The sequence below is a fragment of the Martes martes genome (genome assembly GCF_963455335.1).
Source record: "Martes martes genome assembly, contig: scaffold_199, whole genome shotgun sequence".
In the NCBI taxonomy this organism is placed as follows: Eukaryota; Metazoa; Chordata; class Mammalia; order Carnivora; family Mustelidae; genus Martes; species Martes martes.
The window spans coordinates 43,163-63,758 of NW_027666529.1; the positions used below are offsets into that span (position 1 = coordinate 43,163).

Genomic DNA, 20,596 nt, shown 5'->3' on the forward strand with positions numbered 1-20,596 from the left:
CATGTCCCTTCATTTACATGTGGTTTACGGATGCTTTCAAACTACAATAGCAGAGCTAAGTAGTTGCAACACAGACCATTTTTAGTCCCCGAGGCCAAAATATTTACTATCTGGACCTTTATTGAAAACATAAGGCTCTGGCTTAAACAAATAGGGGTTTATTGTTTTTCCATGACAAGTCTAGAGTAGGCAGTGCAGGCATGGTGCAACAGCCCCATAATGTTAATAAGACCCAGACTCTTTTTATCTTTTTGGTCCACTAGCCTTAGCATATGGACATGTTTTATCATGACCTCAAAACAGCTGCCAGTGCTCCAGAAATTACACATGATATCCACATTTGAGACAGAAAGTCATGTGAAAGGGATATCTGTTCCTTCTACCAGGAAAGTTGACTACCCCCAGCACATTTTTCCCTGTTTCTTCACCTAGAAGTGGGTCATATGGCCCCACTAGCTTTAAAGGAAGCTGGGAAAGCCATGGAAAGGATCATCAAGATTGACTTAGACAGTGGATTTCAAACGTTTTTGACCATAGCCCACAGTGAGAAACGTATTTCATATCAGCCTAATGCATGTAACTGAAACATAAATAATACAAACAGAAGTTTCATAGGACACAACTTATATTTACTTTGTGTGCTGTAAACTGATATTTTCTCTTCCATTTTTTAAAAAATACAAGTCACATCATCTACTAACTTAATTTCATGACCCATGGTTGGGTTGTTGCCAAGTACCATGTGAAAAATGCAAGTGGTCATGACCCAAAGAAGTCACAGGCTCCCCCCACCCCTCAACTTCTTTCCTTTTATTTTTTTAAAGATTTCACTTAGGAAATCTTAAAGATTTCTTAAAGAGAAAGAGAAACAGAGAACGTACAAGGGAGAGGAGCAGACTCCACACTGAGCAGGGAGCCTGAGGCATGGCCTGATCCCAGGATCCTGGAATCAGGAGCTGAGCCAAAGGCAGACACTTAACAGTCTGAGCTGTCCAGGCGCCCCCAATTTTTTCCTTTTCTGTTCCTTTCCTTCCTTCCTCTCTTTTTTCCAAAGAAGAAAATGGATAATGGATTGGCAGTTAACAATATCCACAACACCCACCATAAATGAGCTGGAGACCAAATATAGTTACATTGAAAACTGAAGGAAAAGTGATCCTCCTTCAGGAGGAACTAAGGACCGGATCATGGACACTTGTGTTCCCTATAAAATCCAGGAAATACCCATTCCCCGGGGATGTTGAGGGGATTGTGTGGGTTCATGATACACAGTGGGAGTGCAAGACACATCAGGTTGCTTCCTCAAATACAATCATCCCTCCAGGCTATTCGGGCCCCAGACATAGCATCAACTAGATAAGAGGGAATGATTCATTCTTGAGTGCTGGAAAGCCCCAGGGAAATTGTATGTTACCCTGGCGCTATGTTTATTTACCTATTGGGCATAAAATGAATACTCAGAGGTTAAGGGCTCTGTTGAATTTTGTTCACTGTTTTCGAGAAACTTTCAGAAACACCAGTTATTGGCCTCAGCTTTGATGACCAGAACTTTGGGCTGTGCAGGACTTGGGGGGGGGGGGGTCCCTGACCACAGGGAAGACCTGAGCTGGCCAAGGATGGGTCATTCTCTACAGATTCATGCAAACGCAAAGCTGAAGAATCTCTGGTCATCTTTAGTCCCCTCACTTTTGCAGGTGGGGAAATTGAGGCCCAGAGCAATTGCAACATGGCAAGGTATTACAGGAAATAGACGGCAGAGCCCAATTTCTTGGTCCCAAATCCCACAGCCCTGACAATGATTAGCACAGGCCCTCTCAAGAGGGATCCAGGGACCCATAAACTCAAATCCCAGGCTGATTTTACCTGTGGTTTGCTAGAAGGTATATATCAGGTTCTAAAATGGCCATCTGTTTCTACAAAGATTAAGAACCACACAGATCGAATGACACTTAAATGATTTGTGTTGAGAGCAGAGGCAAAGAGGTCCAGAGGTCAGGACTAGGGATGGTGATATCAAACAGAAACTGCAAATGTTTTCATCAGCCCGTTCCCCACCCCCGCCACCCCTATACCCCAGAAACACTGAACTGTCCGGGCTCCCCAAAAGGCCTGTGGGCTTCCGTCCCCTCTGCTTCGGTGCCTGCCAATCCTCATTCAGCTGGCGGTGACTGGAAGAGAAGTTTATTTTTATTTTTTTTTTTTTAAAGATTTTATTTCTTTATTTGACAGACATAGATCACAAGTAGGCAGAGAGGCAGGCAGAGAGAGAGAGGGGAGGAAGCAGGCTCCCCGCTGAGCAGAGAGCCCGATGCGGGGCTCGATCCCAGGACCCTGGGATCATGACCTGAGCCGAAGGCAGAGGCTTTAACCCACTGAGCCACCCAGGCGCCCCTGGAAGAGAAGTTTATATCCTCTGGACCATCGGATACGATTTCTTAAACGCGGTGGAGCTCAGAGAGGCCACGCCAGTCAAACAGCAGGACCCCACACAGGTGCCCCCTCAGCAAAAGAGATAACAATGCTCTGGCTTTAACTGATAACGTCCTCCCCAGGGCACACTAGTAATTTCGGTGCCCACGCAGCGGCCTTTGTTGGAAACCCAAGAGTCCCGGACTCCGCCCACACCCGAGCCCTGCCGGCAGAGTCTGGGCTGTCTCCTCCAAGCGTCTCCGGGTGCCCTCGTCGTCTCTCGGGTCTGACTCCCTAAACCTTCCCCGCCGCCCCTCGGGCACCGCCCGGAGCCCACCCTTCCCTGTGTGCCGGGGGCGGGGCAAGACGGACGGGGCGGTGTCATTGGCCTGCGAGAGATGAGGGGCGGGGAGGAGGCGGGGAGGGGCGGGGCGGAGAGGGGGCAGATGGGGCGGGCCATTGGCCAGAGCAGGGCGAGGGGCGGGGAGGGGCGGGCCCTACGCGCGTAGCCCCGGGGACCCGGGGCTTTAGGCGCTGCCGACACAGCTCGGGTGCCGGCGAGGGCACAGCGCGGGCAGCGGCTTCTGGACTGCGCGATGAGCAGAGGGTGAGTGATGCACAGGCAGGAGTTTGGGGGCGTCCAGGGAGCACCGTCTTCCCCCTCCCCGAGCCCTCACTCGCCCCAAGCCGTGGACTCTGGAGCCTGGGCACCGGTGCCCCTTGGCTGCCGCGTGCAGAGTTCCCTCCCCTGCCAGCCTGGCGCAGCCCGGGCCTCAGGCCCATTGCTGAGAGTGGGCACTGTGCCAGTCACCTTCTCCAAGGGGGAACAAAATCAGGGTCTCAAACCTGGGCATGATAGATGAGAGCGGCCCGCAGGCTACACCTTTGCTCACCTTGTCTCTCATCTTAGGCATTGATTTTAGTTGGGGGAAAGGCTCAGAGGCTCTGGCACAACTCTCAGATTTCACAGATGGAAAACCGGCGCCGAGATAATAGCAGAAGAAGGGGCTTGCCTAACCACGCTATTTATAAAGGATTTGCTTGATTCCCAGACCTGTGCAAAGGGCGTTAGCACAATATGGCACCTAACTTCTCATAGCCCTGATTATTTTCATTATCCCCATTATCAGACGAGAAGACTGAGGCTTACAGAGTTATGGAATTTTCCAACTTCACCCAGATGAGTCAGTGGTGGAGTCAGGATTTGAACTCAGACTTTGTTGTGCCAGATCTCATTCATTTCACCCACTGACTTCAGAGAGCACCCTGCCCACCACCCTCTTCTCCCCCCATGCTCCTGACTCTTCGATTCTGGAGAGATGGTTCAGAGTTTTTATAATGTGACACAGCCCTGAGGGAGGGAGGGCCCCTTCTCACACCACCATCCGCGCAAGGCCAGTGCTGGCGTGTGCTTTCTTAAAACACTGGAAGATCTTTGGTAACCTCACTTCATAAACAAATTAAATAAAGTTGCAGCAAATGGGGCTGGGATTCTGGAATTTGAACCCAAGCACGTTAGATTCCAAAACCACATACTTGGACTGGCAGAAGAAACCCTTGCTAGCTTCTCCGTGGTTTAAACTGCTCAAGGAGCAACCAAGCTTTCTTGTCAGTAGCCATGATTAGGAAAAAAAAAAAAAAAAAATGGAATGAATTGGTAGAACTAACAGGTGAATGCAGGTCTGCTGGCCTCCTGTTCCCCAGTGTAATTCCTGAGCTGCTGCCACCAGGGTGGGAGGTGCTAGAGGGAGGAAGGTTGGGGTGGGGGTGGGGGGCAAGAGGAGAGGAAGAGGGAGGAGAAAAGGGGGAGGGGTAGCTGGTGGAACACATTAAACTTAGGTCAAAAAATTTCTGGCTGGAAGTTGTAATGGGGTGTGTTTCAGCACTTTGTCAGTGATGAAGTGTATTTTCAGTAGTTCTTGTCATAGTTCTCTCTGTGTGTGGTGCTGGTGGTTCAAGACTTTTAGGGAATAGCAATCTATTACCAACTGACTTTTAGGGAAAGTGAGGTTGAAGCCACAGATTAGACAGCCCCCGTGAAAGTGGGAAGGGAGGCCCTGAGACTCCAGTGGGTGGTCTGGAGGTGGAGAACAGAGTGAAGGCCCAGGGTCCCCTGAGTCAAGGTCAGTTGGACAATGCTAGAAAACCAAGAACATGAGCAGAACTCAGCATGTCACAGTTCAGATCCTGCCAACGCAAAACCTCACAGGGAGACCCGACTCAGAGGTCTACCAGAAGGCACTCCGGACTGGGCCCTTGGGTCCTGCGGCTTGGTTCTGAGAGCAAACTTGGCCAGATGTCCTTGCTCACAGCCACTCCAGCTGGGAGGACTGCCCTCCTCTTTGAGTCCCACATCCCCATTTCCAAAACCTGCTATCTCTTCTGACCCCCCACTGCGACCTGTCACGGACTGTCGGTTTATTGAGGGTGAGTTCCATGTGAGATGTATCTTGCAGCAGTCTGTGATTCAACTGAGGAATCTGAGGTCCAGAGAGAGAGAGTGTGGGACTTTGCCTAAGGTCACACAGCTAACAAACCACAGAGCAGAGCTTTAAACCCAGATCCTTGTAAAGGGGGGGTGGTTATCTGGTCACAGAGTACATTGAAGGAAATATTTTGGAATTGTTTTAAAGTAAATTAAGGTCAAATAGGAAGTGGCTGCATTTCCCAGAGCTTCTTCTCTTATTAAAGGGGAACTTACAGTTTGCTCAGTTTTCTTTTCTGGCTCCCTGACCTCCTTCCCCAGGATGCACTGCTAAGGGAGAGACTCAGAACCCCTTCCGCTTGCCCTGCCTGACTCTAGGGGGTGGGAGCCAGGTGCTCAGGCAGCCCCGTAGCTGCAGAGCTGGGAAGGGCTCTGAAGACATTCTGGACCAGCTCCCCATATAATCCTGGCTAAACTGAGGCCAAGGGACAGCACAACATGCTGGAGTCACATGCCAGGGAGATGCTGCCGCAAAACCCATACCCAGACTTCTCTCTGGGAGGCGCCTTGGTCTCTTCTCTCTCACTGTGATACGTTTCGGCAAAAGTTCTTAACCTGGCATCTGGGGACCCAAGGGCACATGAAGAGGGGCCTGAGGCCCCTGCAGTGGTAGGCAAATTTGGTGTGTGCATACTTGCACACTCAGGCACATGTGTGAGTTTCCCTGGGGAGTGTGTGTTGCGCTTTTAAGAGATTCCAAAAGAAGATTCTGAGATTCTGATTCCAGAAGATTCTGAGCCACATAATGTCTCACAGGAAAGCACCTCCAGCAACCGCCCTTGGCCCACAGACCTGGAGGCGACCCGGTGCAGCCCTGCAGCTGTGGGCACTGAGCACCTGGAGGGCTCTTCCCCCAGACTGCCCCCACCTCTGGCCCCAGGCCCTCAGGATCTTGGTCCTTCAGAGCACCTGTCTGGCCCAAAAAGCGTGGCTGAGAGAATTCCTGTTTTCATAGATCCCGTAGATCCCATCTTCCACAGGCTAGAGGTAAGCCTGGTTTTGGCAGGAAGGGCCCCTCTGGCCCAGAGTGTGTAGGAGAGAGGGAGCAGGAGGATGGGAGATGTCTTTGCTGCCTCGGGTTGCCACGCCTTGAAAGCCAGAGCAGAAACCAGAAATCCTGCCGGAGGGCCTGGGTGAGGCTCTGCCGAGGAGCTAGAACTGTCTGGAAGATGGGGAAGATGTGAGGAAGACCAGCCTGTGAGGGTGCGGAGGCCCAAGCTCCTCCAAGGGAGGGGCACCAGTGTCCGGCAGGCCTGGGTGTCAGGATGGGCTCCAGGAGACCTTCGGGTGGGAGCTTAGGACCCTGGAGGTGGGGAGGAGGGAGCAAAGGTGAGTTGGGGTCCCTGAGTCAGCCCAGGAGAAGGCAGTGGTGGGGGAGGCTGCTCTCCCTCAGCCACCGTCACCTCCATCTGGACTGTGCCCAGGGTCATTGTAGTGTGCCCCCACCCCCACCCCGGCGCAGTGCTGTGGGAGGGGAGGGGCGTGACGGACCTCAGGGCAGATGGTGGCAGAGGGAGGGTCTGGCCTGTGGAATTGGCGAGGGGGTTAAGGACAGCCCTGTAGAGGGGCAGGGACAGCAGCTGCTGAGTCGCTGCCTGCCACCTGCATCCCAACAACTGGCTTTCTCCGCAAACATGTGTTGCTGGGGGCAGCCTGTGGCCTGGCTGGTACCGGCCGCAGGCCCTGCAGCTTCCTCCCTGGCTAAGGCTCTTGCCATTTGCTGACTGACAGGTGCTGGAGGAGGGGTGGGGGTGCCTTTAAGGCTCCTTATTTTCAGTACCTTCTGCTGCCCCCCGCCCCCAGGCTGGCCTTTGGAAGTTGTGGTCATGGGCTACAGAGCAGGGAATTTGGGTGTCTCAGGAATGCAAGGCAGTGTCCTGCACCTGCCCTCTCTCTCTGAGCCTCCTGCCTCCTTCCAGTCGAGGCAGCCTGGGCCCCAGGCTCGCAGCTGGGCCCAACAGCTCTGTCCTCCTTTCTTTCACTTCCCATGTCACTCTATTTACACATTCAATTTTAATCATGGCTAAATAAAATAAGCATCATAGTTTTGTCAAGTATTGGAGGTTACCAGATCTCACAGACATCCCCAGAACATTTAAATTTGGATATTGAGGCACTTGCCATTTTGCCAAGTGAGGACAATGACCATCTATTTTTGCCATCCTTTTATGAAAAGAGAGGGCATTGTAAGAGAAAAAAGTAGGCAGCACAGAATCCCGAAAGAAAAGGCCTTCAGATGCACTCAGTTTGGCTTCATGAAAACCCCACTCCCTTAGCCTTTTTCTCCTTTGCAGGATTGGGCTGCCGAGGTGACCCGAAGAGCCACAAAGCCGCCTTCTTCTGCGATAACCGGCTCCGTGACCGCAAACAGGGCAAGACAGGCCAAGCCTCTCAGTTGTAAAGGCTTCAGTGTCCTTTGTCCCCAATCAAAGGCCAGGGACAATAGCCAGGGCAGGCTGTGGTGCCGGCTGTCCCTAGCAGCCCCCCTGCACGGCTGGCAGAGCAGCCGCTGAAGTGGAAAGCAGAAACAGTTCCCTGCCTGTTCACTGGCGACAGGTAACCGTGGCTGGCACACCCTGGGGCCCCTTCTCCAGGGACGAGGAGCCCTCGCTGCAGTCTGAGTCCTCTGGTTGCTAACAGAGCCTCCTCCAGCCTGGGGAGAAACATGGAGGCCTGAGCTGAGTGCCCCGGGGCCGGGGGAGGGGAGGGGAGCAGGCCTGGACAAAGAGGGCTGGACTCCCAGAGCCGCAGGGCTTGGCCTGCCCAGCTGCATCTGTCACTCTGGTTTTTGGACTGCCCCTGGGTGGCAGGCTGTCTCCAGCCCGTCCTCTCCCCAACTCCAGCTTCAAGCAGAGAGCCTTGCTTTAATCTGTTTGTGCATTGGGCTTCTGCCTTTACAAATAAGATTGTGTGTTTTATTAAAGTTCGAAAAGCACACATTAGAGATTCTCCAAGGCCCCGTCCAGGGCACAAGGAGAGTGAATGTTTAAGGGGCAGTTTCAGGACCATGTTTCTGAACACAGAGGGATCTCTGTTTGCTTTCTTCCCTGGGGGGTACGCGCTTGCTTGCTCGCTTGCTCGCTCTCCCTCCCTCTCTCTCTCCCTGCCTTGCAGCTCTCTCACTCTGCAGTTGTCTCCAGGGTACCTCTGAATTACACGTACACCTCACTTTAGAAGTCTATAAGACACAGAGATTATCAGAATGAATGAAAATTACCATGCTGTTCAGTCTGGTAAAGGAAGCACAAATGCACAGTGACCCTATGGGTCACCTTCCCCTTTCTCCTTTCACTTGACCATCTGTAATCCCAGACCATCCTTCACTTGTCTCCTGACTCCTTCCCCCAGCTTATGCCACCCAGCTCCAGCTGGGCCGCTCAGCATGTTGGTCATGTCCTTCTAAAGGGCAGGCTCTGGACAGTGAAGCTCTCTGGAAGGTCAGCCCAGGGAAGGCCTCGTGTGTTACTTAGCACTGTGCTTTGCAAACAATATTATCCAGACTCCTAAGCAAAGCCCTGGATGGTGCTCCCTACCACCCACCTCACTGTGGACACAAGAAGCCCCTTTTAATCTGATATGCATAAATATTCCATTTGAACAAAGAGTTCTACAGTCGAGAAATTTGAAGATCAGTATTCCCATTGTACAGATAGGAAGATGAAGGCACAGAGAGGAAAAGGCAGGCAATTGAAGCCATGAGGGTCTTTAGCAGCTTCTGGCCCAGAGCTCTATAATCACTGCGTGACTTATAGAGGTTCCACTTGTAAGCACTCCTACGAAATAGAGCAAAATTGGCATTTTCCCCACATGCTGATGGAGAACAAAGTATTGTAAACTGGGTCCTGTGGTGAATCCGAAGTCACACACTGGAGCCCCACCGAGGGCATCTGTCTTGCAATTGTGTTTTGTCTGGCTACATTTTATTTTTAACTATGTATCTTTTAATGGAATAATTTCCTGCATCGGTCAGGATAGTCTAGGTTATGCCGCACTAACAAATCGTTGAGACCGCAGCAGCTTTTCCCAGCAGAGCATTATTTCTCCTTCCCAGTCCGCAGCCACCGTGGGTCAGCAGAGGACTCTGGGCCACAGAGGTACTTAGGGACCCAGGCTGACCATCTGGAAGCTGCACCAACTGGGACATGTGACTTTCTGGGTCACCATGACAGAGAACAGGGTCACACATGGCTCAAACGCCCTAGCCTGAGGGCAACACACAACCCTTCTTTTGTGTGACATGTGAGGTGTTAGTCACAGGCTCCACAGGCGGCAGAGGAGTGTGAGCGGCAGAGGAGTGTGGGTCATTCCAGGGGAGGTCAGTGTCTTGGCCACAGTGTCCACCTTTAAGCAGTGAAATATAGCACATGCAAATCCAGATCTCTGCCTTCTCATGACACACCAGAAGAGCTGACCCTCCAGATAAAGAATGTGTCCCTTAATTCCCCATGGAGCCCACTGACCAGTGTCTCAGCTGAATTACTGCCCTGACCCCTGGAGACATATGCATGTTTTATTCCAGCTGGATATGCACAACTCTGGGAAAGCTGACTTTGGAGGACCCCGCAAGGCTTCTCAATTTCATCCCATAATTTAACAGCCATCCATGGACCTCCTGCTGTGTGTCAGGGTCTGGTTTGGAGCTAGAAACAGGAGGTGAACCAGAAAAGTACTGTTCCTGGTGTGGAGGCCTGCAGCTTTAACCTCCCCCCTACCCCACTCCCCCAGCCTCCAATCAGCTCCCTCACACACAGGTCAGGCCCTGAAGGCCCAGCACAGCCAGGAGCTCAGAGCAGGCATTGGACTGGAAAGGAGCCTCTCCTGATACTGGAGGAGGTGGCTGCTCAGGCAAGGGTTTCCTGGCGGAGCTCACGGCAGAGTATAGGACAGGGAAGAGGCTGTTTTCTGGACAGAGAACAGCACCATGAGGACCCAGAAGGAGGACAAAGCGGAAAGCCCATGAGGAAAATGAGAGCAGCTCAGGGAGGCTAGAACTCCGAGCAAGAAGTGAGGAGGGTGGGAGAGAAGCGGGCTGCAGACGAGGCAAGAGAAAATACCACCGCTGTTAGTTCTGGGCCCTTCCCATGAGGAGTGAGACAGTCGTGCCATGGGCCCGCAGAAGCAGCATTGAGTGAGAAGCCCAGATACTTTTCTTGGGCTGAACCCAGCTCTGCATGAAAGTGTTTGAGGAACTACCCAGAGAGGGAGCCTGGTAGATCACTTTTTCCACTGTAGACTCAGGAGCTGAGGAACTGAAACCCGATTTTGAAATCCTGTTGCCTGACAGTGAGGCCCCAAGCCAGGCCCCCGAGGTGCCTAACCCTGTGCACTATGGAGGGAGGGCCTCGCCCGCAGCTATAGCCAGAAGCCTAAACTCTCTCTAGGCCATGGTTTGCCTCACTCTACACCCAGGCAGAGCGGAAGTATTTATAGGATGATTCTGAGGTCACTGAGAAGCCCACCTCCCTCAGTTTGTCCCCCTTCTCCATGTTTCCTTGTTTCCTGAATCAAATGGTCATTCAGGCCTGATGCCATCATTGAAGGCAGGCTTGTCTTATTTGTGGGTGGTATCAAAGGTGTTCGGCTGGTCAGAGTCACGGACCAAGGGGAGGGACCGCTCTGAGGACATGAATACAATAGCAGTCAAACCTGACCTTGAACCCCCAGGAACATTTGCACACACACAGAGGTAGGAATGACCTGAGTGAGGTTTGTGTGAACAGACGTTGGGGTTTTGTGAAGGAGCCACTCTGATGCGAAGGAAAAGCTGTGTAGCTTGTCTGGGCCATTTCCCCATGTGACTTAACCCCTCAGAGTCCAGTAGAAACTTGAGAGAAGAGAAAGTGAGAGACAGGGCGGAGGTTAGGGGGAGACAGAGAGAGAGAGAGAGAGAGAAGCTGTGGCTCACTGCCCAACACACAGCATGCCTTGAGAAGAGAGTTCTTGGCCAGAATAAGTTGGAGAGGGAGAAAAGTTGAAATCTGTGCAGAAGATGGCAACAAGCTAGAGAAAGTACTAGTGGATTTTGCCGGGAGGGTTTGAGAAGCTCCACAAAGCTTCCTAGACTGTGAAGACACTGTTTCGTATGTGAATCAACTAGCAACCATATAGGCAGAGATCACCCCCATTGCATAGATGAGGAAAAGAAGGCCGGCGGGTTTAAGTCACTGTGTGAGATTAACCCAGAGAAGGGCTTAAGAGACCAAGATCTAGGATCTAAATGCTTGTGTTCAAATAGTGACTTTGCCACTGATTCGCTAGGAATCTCAAGCAAAGCACTCAACTTCTGTCTCTGTCTTCTCATCCATAGAATGGGAATAGGATAGTACTTACCTTGTACTGTTGTTGGAAGGAGTAAATAAGATAATTCATAGAAAATGCTCAACACAGCCTCCTGGATGTGGTGACCACAGTACCGATTAACCTATCACTAGGAGAGCCGGCCCAGGTGTGCTGACTCTAAAGGCAGGGAGGGGCCTCCAGCCTGGGCTCGGTGGGAATGGAGAGGAAAGGCCCAGGGTGCTTTGGGGGTTTGGAGGAGCCAAGGAGGCAGAAACCACCCTTCAGGGTGTCCCGGCTGAGGGAAGAGAGCTTGTGGTCTGAAACAATGACGAGACTGATCCAGATCCCTAGGGACTGTGGAGAGATTCTGGGAGGGGGGCTGGTACTAGGTGCCAGCTAGCTCAGCAGCTCTGACCTTGTCCCCACCCGCCAGGGGAGCTTGACTGCCCCAGGTCGGTGTGGGGCCCCATTAAGTCCTCTGAGCCTGATCCTTCAGCTGTGGCCGCGCTGTGCCAAGGAGTGAAGGGAGGAAGGGTGCAGGCAGGTTGGTTGGGAGGTGAGGCTGAAGCCACAGGCGGGCACACCAGGGCTCTGGACACTGCACTGGCCGGCGCTTCTCCACACTCACCTGTCTGTCCTTCTTCCTCTTCCCAGCAGGTAACTCCCGAGACTGCAGACAAGAGGGGAAGATGAAGGAAGACTGCCCGCCCAGTTCTCACGTCCCCATCAGTGACAGCAAGTCCATCCTGAAGTAAGCCTTTGCATACAGGGAGGGGATCTTCTTGTGGCCACTTCCTGCCACAGACAGACTTTGGGTGGAGGGATTCTGGGCACCTTTCACAGATATGACGATGTGCCTGCCCCAGGGACAGTGATGGGGGCACTTCTTTTCAAAGCCTGTCTCCTTGGAGATCAAGGATCTCTTTGGGGTGTGGGTTTGACCCCTGCCCGCTCAGGCCCACAAAGGCAGGAAAGTGTGGCAATGTCTGCCATGACTCTGCACAGATGGCATTTAATTGATTCAAAAGCTAGACCAATGCTAACGTTCTTATTGTGTTAAACAGTTCCGGGGGAGAAAGAAAAAAAAGAACTCAAAATAGGTTTGGAGTTTTTACTGAAAAAAAGTGTACTGTTATTGATTTTTAGCTCTGCTTATTTTTAATTCTATTTGCCATCTGTCTCAACATAAAAACAAGATTTAGGATAGTTTTTCAAATTTATTTCTGAGCTAAAGAAAAGTATATGTTTTTATGTTATCTTGCTTTTTGAGTACTGAGTTCAAATCTTTTCTAAATTTGGGCAGCTCCTGTCTGCCACGTTGAAGACAAGCCAGGCTCCTAGCTTTCACTGACCTCCTTCCTGGGTCCTCCTCTTAGAGACCTGAGAAAACAGACGGCCTTCCCTGCACTGTGCTGCCCACACCATCATTTTCCTTGTTTAAATTTTATAACGAGAATAATATTAAATATAACTTTGGGAAAAGTCATAATCATAACCACAACATGATTAATTTCATGTATATGTGTCCTAACAAGTTTATGTCCGGCATTTACACACTTACAGGCACAGCAAACGTGCAACATTAATCTTGCTGTGTTAAGGGCATCTCATTCATTTAATCACAAGTGCCTCACTTCCCTTGTCAGTTGCCATCACCCCCACATTGGGCAGCACCCCAGAGCACCAGTGGCAGGTACTGCTCATCCACACCCTGGGGGACCCCCATGTCAGCCAAGGCACTGCCTGAAGATCTTCTAGAGCAGGACTTCCCCGGTAGGGGAGCCACGAGCCACAGTGGCCACCAAGCACTTGACTTACGGCTGGAGAGGAATAGTGAATATAAAAGAAAGCTAGAAAACACTCATTACAAAATAAAATAACGAGCCAGATCTCAGTAATAATTTTTATATTGATTCTATGTGGACATGATAATATTTTAGATATCTTGTGCCATTAAACAAGATGCATTATGAAAACTAATCTCCCCTGTTTTGTTTGCCTTTGCAATGTGAAGACTAGAAGATTTAAAATTGCATGTGTGGCTCGCATTTCTTATGTACAGGACTGCACGCCCCTGCAGGGCCCTGCTGGGGTGCAGGGACGGTCTTTTCCCTGCTACGGCCTCCCTTTATTCTGGGGAGAAGGCGTTTGGGGCAGAGTGGCCTCCCTCAGACCTTCAGCATCTTCTCTCACAGCTGTCAGCCTCATCTCTTGATCATACCTCCAGAAAGGCAGGACGAGGAAGGGGCAGACACCCCTTATGGTGCCTGCACAGCGGCTGCACAAGGCCCTTATAGGGAGTAATATGGGGGGAAAGAGCGAGAGTCTTTAAAATGCTAATAAACCAATCTAAGGGAATTTATTGAGGAAGTGACTCAGAAATAAAGTACAGGGAGATTGTCAGGAACTCTGATCTGTGATGGCGAAAGTGCACACACACAATTTGCACAATTAAGTGGGCCGTCTGTGAGTTTCTCTTTGCCCCCCTCCCACCCCTACAACTTCCACAGGGGTTGACATGTGAAAGCCCTGGAAGACTGAAAGGCATGTGTCTGTTGGCGGAGTCTAGTCTCTAAATTGATTGTGTGTGGCTGGCAAGACGTCTGTCATTACTGTCCAAAGCCCTGCCACACCCCAGGGTTATTAGGTGTGTCTTTACCTTTTCAGGTCGGAGCTCTTAAGCTTGCTAAAAACTTACAACTGCTACCATGAGGGCAGAAGCTTTCAGCTGAGACACCGAGAGGTAAGGCCTGTTTCTCTTCTTTATTCATAGGCCACCATCTAGAAGTAGAGGCTAACGTTCTAGAGCATCTGTCCTGGTTTGCTGAAGACAGTCTTGGTTTATACAGTCCAGGGCCATTATTAAGACCATTTGCTTCACTCTCAGAGGTGAAGCAAACCCCAGTTTGGATAATGAACTATGAGGTTGCCCATCTTCTGCTGGAGACCAGGTTACCAGCAGCCAGGGCGTCTTCTTGGAAGTCCTGTAAGGGGTGTTGAGGGTCAGAGCACCCCGCCCCCCCCCACACCTGGCAAGTGTTCAGAGTAGGTGGGAATAATTGCCTGGGGGTGTTCCTCTTCCACCCAGGACTTTTGCCTGGGTGAACTGCCAGGACATTGGAGTTTGAAATCTTTGGGACCGCACAGCCCAGTCCCTTCTCGGCCCATCCCACCCATGGCACAAATAAGGAACTCAATGTGGGGCTCTTGTTTGCCCAAGGTCACAGGGCAATGGGGAAGTGAAAGCATTCTCTGTGTTTGCCAATCAGAATAACCATCAGAGGAAAGGCCTGAAATGGAGTAGAGCTCCCCAGAGGATGCTCACGGGGCCAGGCAGGTGGGAATGGGAGAGGCAGCACAGGCTTGGGGAGTGGAGGGTGCGGGAGAGCACATCCCAGCTGCAGACACTGCTGTGCAGGGACGTGGGCTCCAGACAGCCAGGCTCTTTCTAATTTTTCCAAAGAAGTTAGATATCCGGAATTTTATGTGGAATTTCCTAAACCTCGAAACACCATGCGGGTTAAACAAAACACTCCGCGGGCACAGTGCAGCCTGGGCCAGGCTATTGTCACGAGCAAGGCCCTGGAGCCTGGGTGGGAGGGAAGCTGCTGGCTTGCGGTCCAGGCAGCACGGGTCTGCTGGGATGATCTGGAACAGCACACACCTCACCCTCCACCTCCCCAAGGCCTGCTCAGCCTGCATGGGGCCTTGTTCCCCGCTCCCTCACCCCCTCCACCCTTCTTCCAGCAGAGCGGCTCTCTGACACCTGTCTATCCAGCCCACCCCGCAGCCCAGCTCCTCACTGTTGCCGGCCAGGCTCTGATGCCACCGTCCTGCCATCTCTGGTTTTGCTGTTTCTTCTCTTACCCAAGAGCCCCACTGGTTTTGCGTCCCTGGGCCAGGCCCAGTGCACCACCCCAGCATAGGTATTGGGTGATAAACGCACAGGCCCGGGCAAGCTGAGATGGATCCTGAGCTCTAGTGCACTGGGCAGTTTTGATCTAGGCTAAGTGAGAACTAGACCTACCCCAGCAGTGGTGCTGGGGACGTGCATGCACTGGGGTCTTCTAGCTGTGCCCTGTTCCTCAGCCCTGGGCTGTCATCCAGTGATTAATCTAAGACTTGGCAGCTCTTAACCTGTGGTCAGTGCACCAGCAGCCTCAGTCACCTGGGAACGCTCTCCTGCCCCCAGGCCTGCTGAATCAGAAACTCCTTCTGTTCCCATCTGTGTTTTAATAAGCCCTCCAGGGGATTGGGATGAAGGCCAAGTTTGAGAACTGCTACTCTAAGAGCTTGACCCTTGTCCTTGGGATTCCCCGAGACAATCCCTTCTGTAGGAACAGTCATGTGGGGAGGAGGAGTGGGAAGCCCCAAAGCTATGCCTGTGTTTGTGTGTGATGGGAGAGTCCATGTGGAAAAGTGAGAGACCCCAAAAAGGGGAAGAGGTATTCTTGACAGCCCCCTGTGGTAAGAAGTTAACACCTCAGATGGGGATTTTCCTACTCCTAACCTAAAGAAGGTATGAGAATCTGACTTGATTTCTCTAGAGCCAGAAAGTACCTTTCAGGAAACTTCCACAGCCTTAACAGCCAAGGGGCAGCAGCCTGAGGGAATATGCATCTTGGTGGGGGTGGGGGGTGACTGTCTGCACAAAGGCACTGTAGGCCTGGCAGCCCAGAGTTCTGATGCTGAAATGCGTGACTGATTCCTGGACACCAAGTGCCTCCTTGACCCACCCGCCACCCTGTGTTCAGGCCTCTGCAATTTCTCAGATGCAGACCCGGTACCTCCTGGGCCTCAGGGACTCACAGCTCAGGCGCCTGGGCTGGCCTCTCCAGGCACTGCAGGCCCCGAGGGCATACAGGCACCAGGCACTTTGTCCCTCTGTTATTTATTGTAATACAAGAGCCTTGTGACCTGGAAATGGTCATTTCCCAGACAAAGAGATTGAGGCTTTCAGAGTTGGAAGTCTCCCCTGCAAGGTAACCCTGCCATAAGATGCCAGCCTAGCTCTGAGGCCTGAGCACCGAAGTTTGTAAGACAGCAACCCCACTGCCAGCATTAAGCTTTGGCAGGCCTCAGAGATGCAGGGAGGGGTTCGTTACCTTCAGTCACCAAGCGAAAGCGCCTCCCAGCTGCGGAGGGGCTCGGCACCAGCTGGGCCCTCACAGAGCCGTGTGGGGCTCCAGAGGAGACCCCGCTCCCTGCTGTCACTAGGCCTCCCCTCGAGAGACGGTGGCCTGGCCGTTCCAGTTTGGGGACACCTCTTCTTCCACAGTCTCTTCCGGGATCCATAGAATGTGGAACGATGAAGTGTGTCAGGGAGCAGGGGCCACGCCCTGGGGCCAGCGTATCCCTGCGAATTCTCCCCCAGCTTCCGAAGGGCAAGGGATTCCCCATACTAGCTTCCTCTGTCAGAGGAGGCCCAGGCACTAGCCTCCTCTATCGTAAATTTTGCCTTTGGGATGCTTTTGCTTATATGACAAAGGAGAGTACGAGCAACCTGGAGCAATTTGTGCCTTTTGAAGATAGCAAATCATTTTAACCAGGCTGTTTGATTGCTCGAGAGAAAAATGGACCACCCAGAAATACCAGTGAGTAAATAATCACTGCAATGAAAAATGGGACCCTCCTGTTGGGCACCTGCATGCTGTGGGCTAGGGGAGCCGGCCTCTCATGCTCCCCCTGGTGGCCAAGAGCACACATCACACCCAGTCCTCATCCTCTGTCCCCAGCTCCTGAGCTGAGTGAGAATGGGAAGGAGGTCCTTTCACTTACTCAGGGTCTCTGCTTCTCCCAGGGTGGAGAAAGTCAGGATCCCCTTCCCTCTTATAATGATCCCCCTTCTTTTAACGCCTGAAGGCAGGGATGATGGGCAGTTGACAGACCACTGGCACCCAGGTGAGTACTCAGCAGGCAGTGGACGTGCTCCCTTGAGAGCTCGCAACTGCTTCCCAGACTGCCCCCTGGTCCGGGCACTGTGTTCCTTCCCAACTCCAGGGGCAAGTGAGCAGGAGACTGCTTTATAGGGCCCCCATCACAGGGACTTTCTGCTAGGCTGTTCTGTCCCATGCAAAGCTTGGAATGCCAAAAGCCTCTTCCCCTGGCCCTTTATTCAATTATTTTTGTTTTGGCCCTTCATGAAGGTGCCATTAACTTCTTTCACATCAGGGGATATGAGCAGAGGAGCCCAGAGCCCTGTCTGACCTCCCAAATGCAGCCATGTGGTTTTTGAGCTTGAGGCAATTGGCCAGCCTCATCTTAGTTGCCTCCTTCTGACCTGGTTTCCCACAGCTTCGCAGAAGGGGCTACAGTGAGGCGAGCCCAGCCCACATGGTCACAGGCCAGCATCCCCTCCCAGGTCAGCCCTCCCCGATGCCTTCTAAGGGTGTTCTGGCTAAAGGCTGCCCTGCACTTATTTGCCAGCAAACGTCAGGGACGGGCAGGTCTGAGCAGGCTAGACACACAGCGGCTTGCGGTGGACGCAGGCATTCCTCTGTGGGGTTTCCATGCCATCTCCGAGAGCACGTGCCCCAACCCTTGCAGCCTATGAAGGCAGGGGTGGTGTCCCCATTTTACAGATAAGCAGACTGTCTTCTGAAACTTTTAAATGTTTGGTTTACATTCTGCCTTCCCACAAAACACGCATACAAGTGCAAAGCAATTTTAAAACAAAAGGAAAGGAAAAAGAAAATAGTTTGATACTCTTCAGAGCAAGGAGATGGGGGAAACTGAAGCAGGCTATGAGCTGGACTGTGGCCACAGTTCTGTCCTCCTCCTCTCCCCTCTATCTCTTCTGCCCAGATCAGGGTCAGCCAGCTCTGACCTGGCCCAAGGGAACAGGGTGATGGGTCCTCAGGCCTGATCTTTTTGAGTTCTCTGATGCCTCCTCACCTGCCTCTCTGAGGAAGACCCCCCCCTTTCCCTTATTCCTCACCTTCATCTCCTTCCTTGCCAGATGCCTCCAGGCACGGGGGTTGGAAGACCTAGGCCTGGCCGAGACCTTGGAACCTGGGGAGTGAGGCCTTGGCCACTGGGCTTGCCTAAGGGCAGGTCAGCTGGCCAACGGCCTGCACTTTGTCCGATGGTTGAGAAGTCCCCTGGGTGGAGGGAGGGAAGGGGATGGTGAGGACAGGACCACCTGGTCCCGTGGTTTGACATCCGGCCAGCTGAGCTGGTGCTGGCTGTCTTGGGCATCAAGATGTGGGCAAAATTCATCATGGGCAAAACTCTGCCAATGACACAACGGGACTTGTGAGCTGGAGCCACGGAGATACCCCAGGTGCCCTAGCGACAGGTTCCCCCCAAACTCAGCGGGTACATTTGGGGGAAACCATTATGTTTCCTCTTGGGCTGCACAGAGCACAGGCTCTGAGGGTGGGGGCCAGGAGGCTGACCTTGGAGGGTGCAGGCCTCGCTTGGAAATCCCTGTGTGGCTGAGAGCTTTGCTTCTCACCCGCCACTGACCTCCCGTCCCCGCCTGCGAAGCAACCACACAGACGTGTGTAGAAGCCTGTGTGCAGGCTTTATGCACCCATAATGCATGTGGCTCTTATCCCATCTACTCACCAGAGCAACCTAGAAAGCAGGTCCCTTTAATTACCCCCATTTTACCCATGAGAAAAATCAACGAACAGCAATGTTAAGTAACTTGCCCAAGGTGCTCAGCCAGCAAGGAACAGTGCGAGCAGGACCAGTAACACCACACGAGCCCCAGTGAGGCTGTTCTCGCTCTTCAGAGGAGGGGGTTTATAAAATGCCCAGGCAGGCAGCCCCTGCAGGAAGATGTTTCCCTCTCGGGGACCTGCCAGGGACGGTGCCCACCTCAGGGGAGGGGGGCAGGGAGGTGACAAAGACCAGCGTGCTCTGTACAGAAGCCTTTATTGGGGAGGGGTTAGAGTTCATGGATCACTGGGAGGTGCAAATAGAGAGTTCTGAGGGTGCTGCTGGGGCGGGGGGTAGGGGGGGAGGCCGCGTCCGTACAGAGTTGCCTGGAAGCCCAGAAGCCCTGGTGCCAGTCCCTTGAGGGTCTTGCCAGAGAGTGCCCCTGCACCCTGGCATCCCAGGGTCTCCCTCTGAGGGTCCCTCGTGCCTTGCCACAGTCCATCTGTTTGTGTGGACCCCAGGAGTCAGCAGAGGAGCCAGTCCTCCTTGGCTGGTCCTTCCTACTTGACCTTTTTTCCTGGGACTCTCCGAAGAGCCAGTCCAGGGGGTCCCCAGTGCCGTCCCCGGGCAGTGCCGGCTGCTGACCACTGAAGCGGGTAGTAATGTCCTGTAGGGACTCAGTAGGAGGGCTCTTCTTGAAGGCGCGGGCTGGCCGGGGGGTTCTACCGGGTTGGGCCCTGGCTGTGGCCACATCCAGCACTGAAGTGGGCTGAGCCAGCTGACAGATAGACTTCACGTAGTCATCCAGGCTGGGGGAGGCCGGGGGCTCCTGCCCGGGCCCCCCGGGCAGCATCTCCTCTAGCGTCTCCTGGATCGTGGGCAGGTGGGCCACGGGAAGCAGGAGCCGGGACCTCATGGCCTTCGGCGATGCGGAGCAGCGACCTGTTGATTGACAGAGGACCAGGGGTGAGGGGTCTGCCATTCTGTCACCCCTGCTGGTCCCCTCTCTCAGCAGAGGCTTCCCCGGGTGATTCACAGGCCAAGAGTGGAGTGATGTCTGCATACCCAAACCCAGGCTCGGACTCCTGGACTCTTCCTTCCCGTTAACACTGAAAGCCATGTGCTCAGGGATCCATCTTTACTGTTGTTGAACCCATACAAATCAGAACCCAGCCTAACGGACTGGAGTCAGAGGGAACCTGGGTAAAACCGGCCTCTGCCGCTTCCTCACCTGGGTGGGGACCTCCCCAAAGTCACCTCTCCAAGCGTCCCCTGACCCATCCATAAAACAGGGTTAAAAATCCCCTCTGGAAAGCGTGTTGTAAGAAACACATGGGATGACAGCTCACGGGAAATCCCTCTGCCGATGCGAAGCCCTCTGCCGCTATTATCACTGCCTCGTCGGCACACCCTGGTCTCTATCCCGCGGTTAGGCCCTGGTCTTTATCCCGTGGTCAGGCCCTGTTCGCCCCGCCCTCAAAAAGAAACAAAACCTTGTCGTGTCTCTAACCAGAGGGAAGCTGCTCTCTTACCTGGAGTCGAGGGAACTTGGGGCTCACAAGGCTGCTGGATAAGCAAGGACAGTCCTTGGGAAGACCCAGGAAGCTCGGGTAAAGGGCTGGGGGCTCGGCCGTCAGAGCCCCGTGTCCAGCGTGGAATGGCCAGGAGATGGGTGGTGGGGACGACAGGCTACTGTCCGGCGTGCAAGCGTCCCCGAGCTATCTGGTGAACCTGGAGGCCTGGCGGCTGCTTTTATACTTCCTCACCAGCCACCAGTTACTGTCACGAGGGCCAAAAATAGCAGCACACAGGAAGGCT

At 53.0% G+C, this 20,596-nt stretch overlaps 2 protein-coding genes across 4 annotated transcripts in view; one reads left to right on the forward strand and one right to left on the reverse strand.

Annotated features, from left to right (window-relative positions):
* Window positions 1-2,879: 2,879 nt before the first annotated feature.
* RASSF4 (Ras association domain family member 4) overlaps window positions 2,880-20,596 on the forward strand; it is a 31,276-nt gene continuing 13,559 nt past the window's right edge. The window contains exons 1-4 of one of the 3 annotated variants that reach the window (XM_080831500.1): window positions 2,880-3,016; window positions 7,189-7,450; window positions 11,828-11,924; window positions 13,841-13,916. In XM_080831500.1, the coding sequence (XP_080687626.1) occupies window positions 11,863-11,924; window positions 13,841-13,916 (138 nt within the window). In that variant the 5' untranslated portion in view covers window positions 2,880-3,016; window positions 7,189-7,450; window positions 11,828-11,862. The remainder of the gene's footprint in view (window positions 3,017-7,188; window positions 7,451-11,827; window positions 11,925-13,840; window positions 13,917-20,596) is intronic. The other 2 variants (XM_080831502.1, XM_080831501.1) reach the window with 2 other exon arrangements.
* Window positions 19,037-20,455, reverse strand: DEPP1 (DEPP autophagy regulator 1). The gene is made up of 2 exons (XM_080831504.1): window positions 20,311-20,455; window positions 19,037-19,720 (listed from the first exon to the last, which is right to left on the reverse strand). The coding sequence occupies exon 2, from the start codon at window positions 19,692-19,694 to the stop codon at window positions 19,068-19,070; it is 627 nt and encodes a 208-aa protein (XP_080687630.1). The 5' UTR covers window positions 19,695-19,720; window positions 20,311-20,455; the 3' UTR covers window positions 19,037-19,067.

Coding starts and splice junctions, on each gene's coding strand:
- DEPP1 (XM_080831504.1), bottom strand. CDS start 19,694: ATGAGGTCCCGGCTCCTGCTTCCCGTGGCCCACCTGCCCACGATCCAG.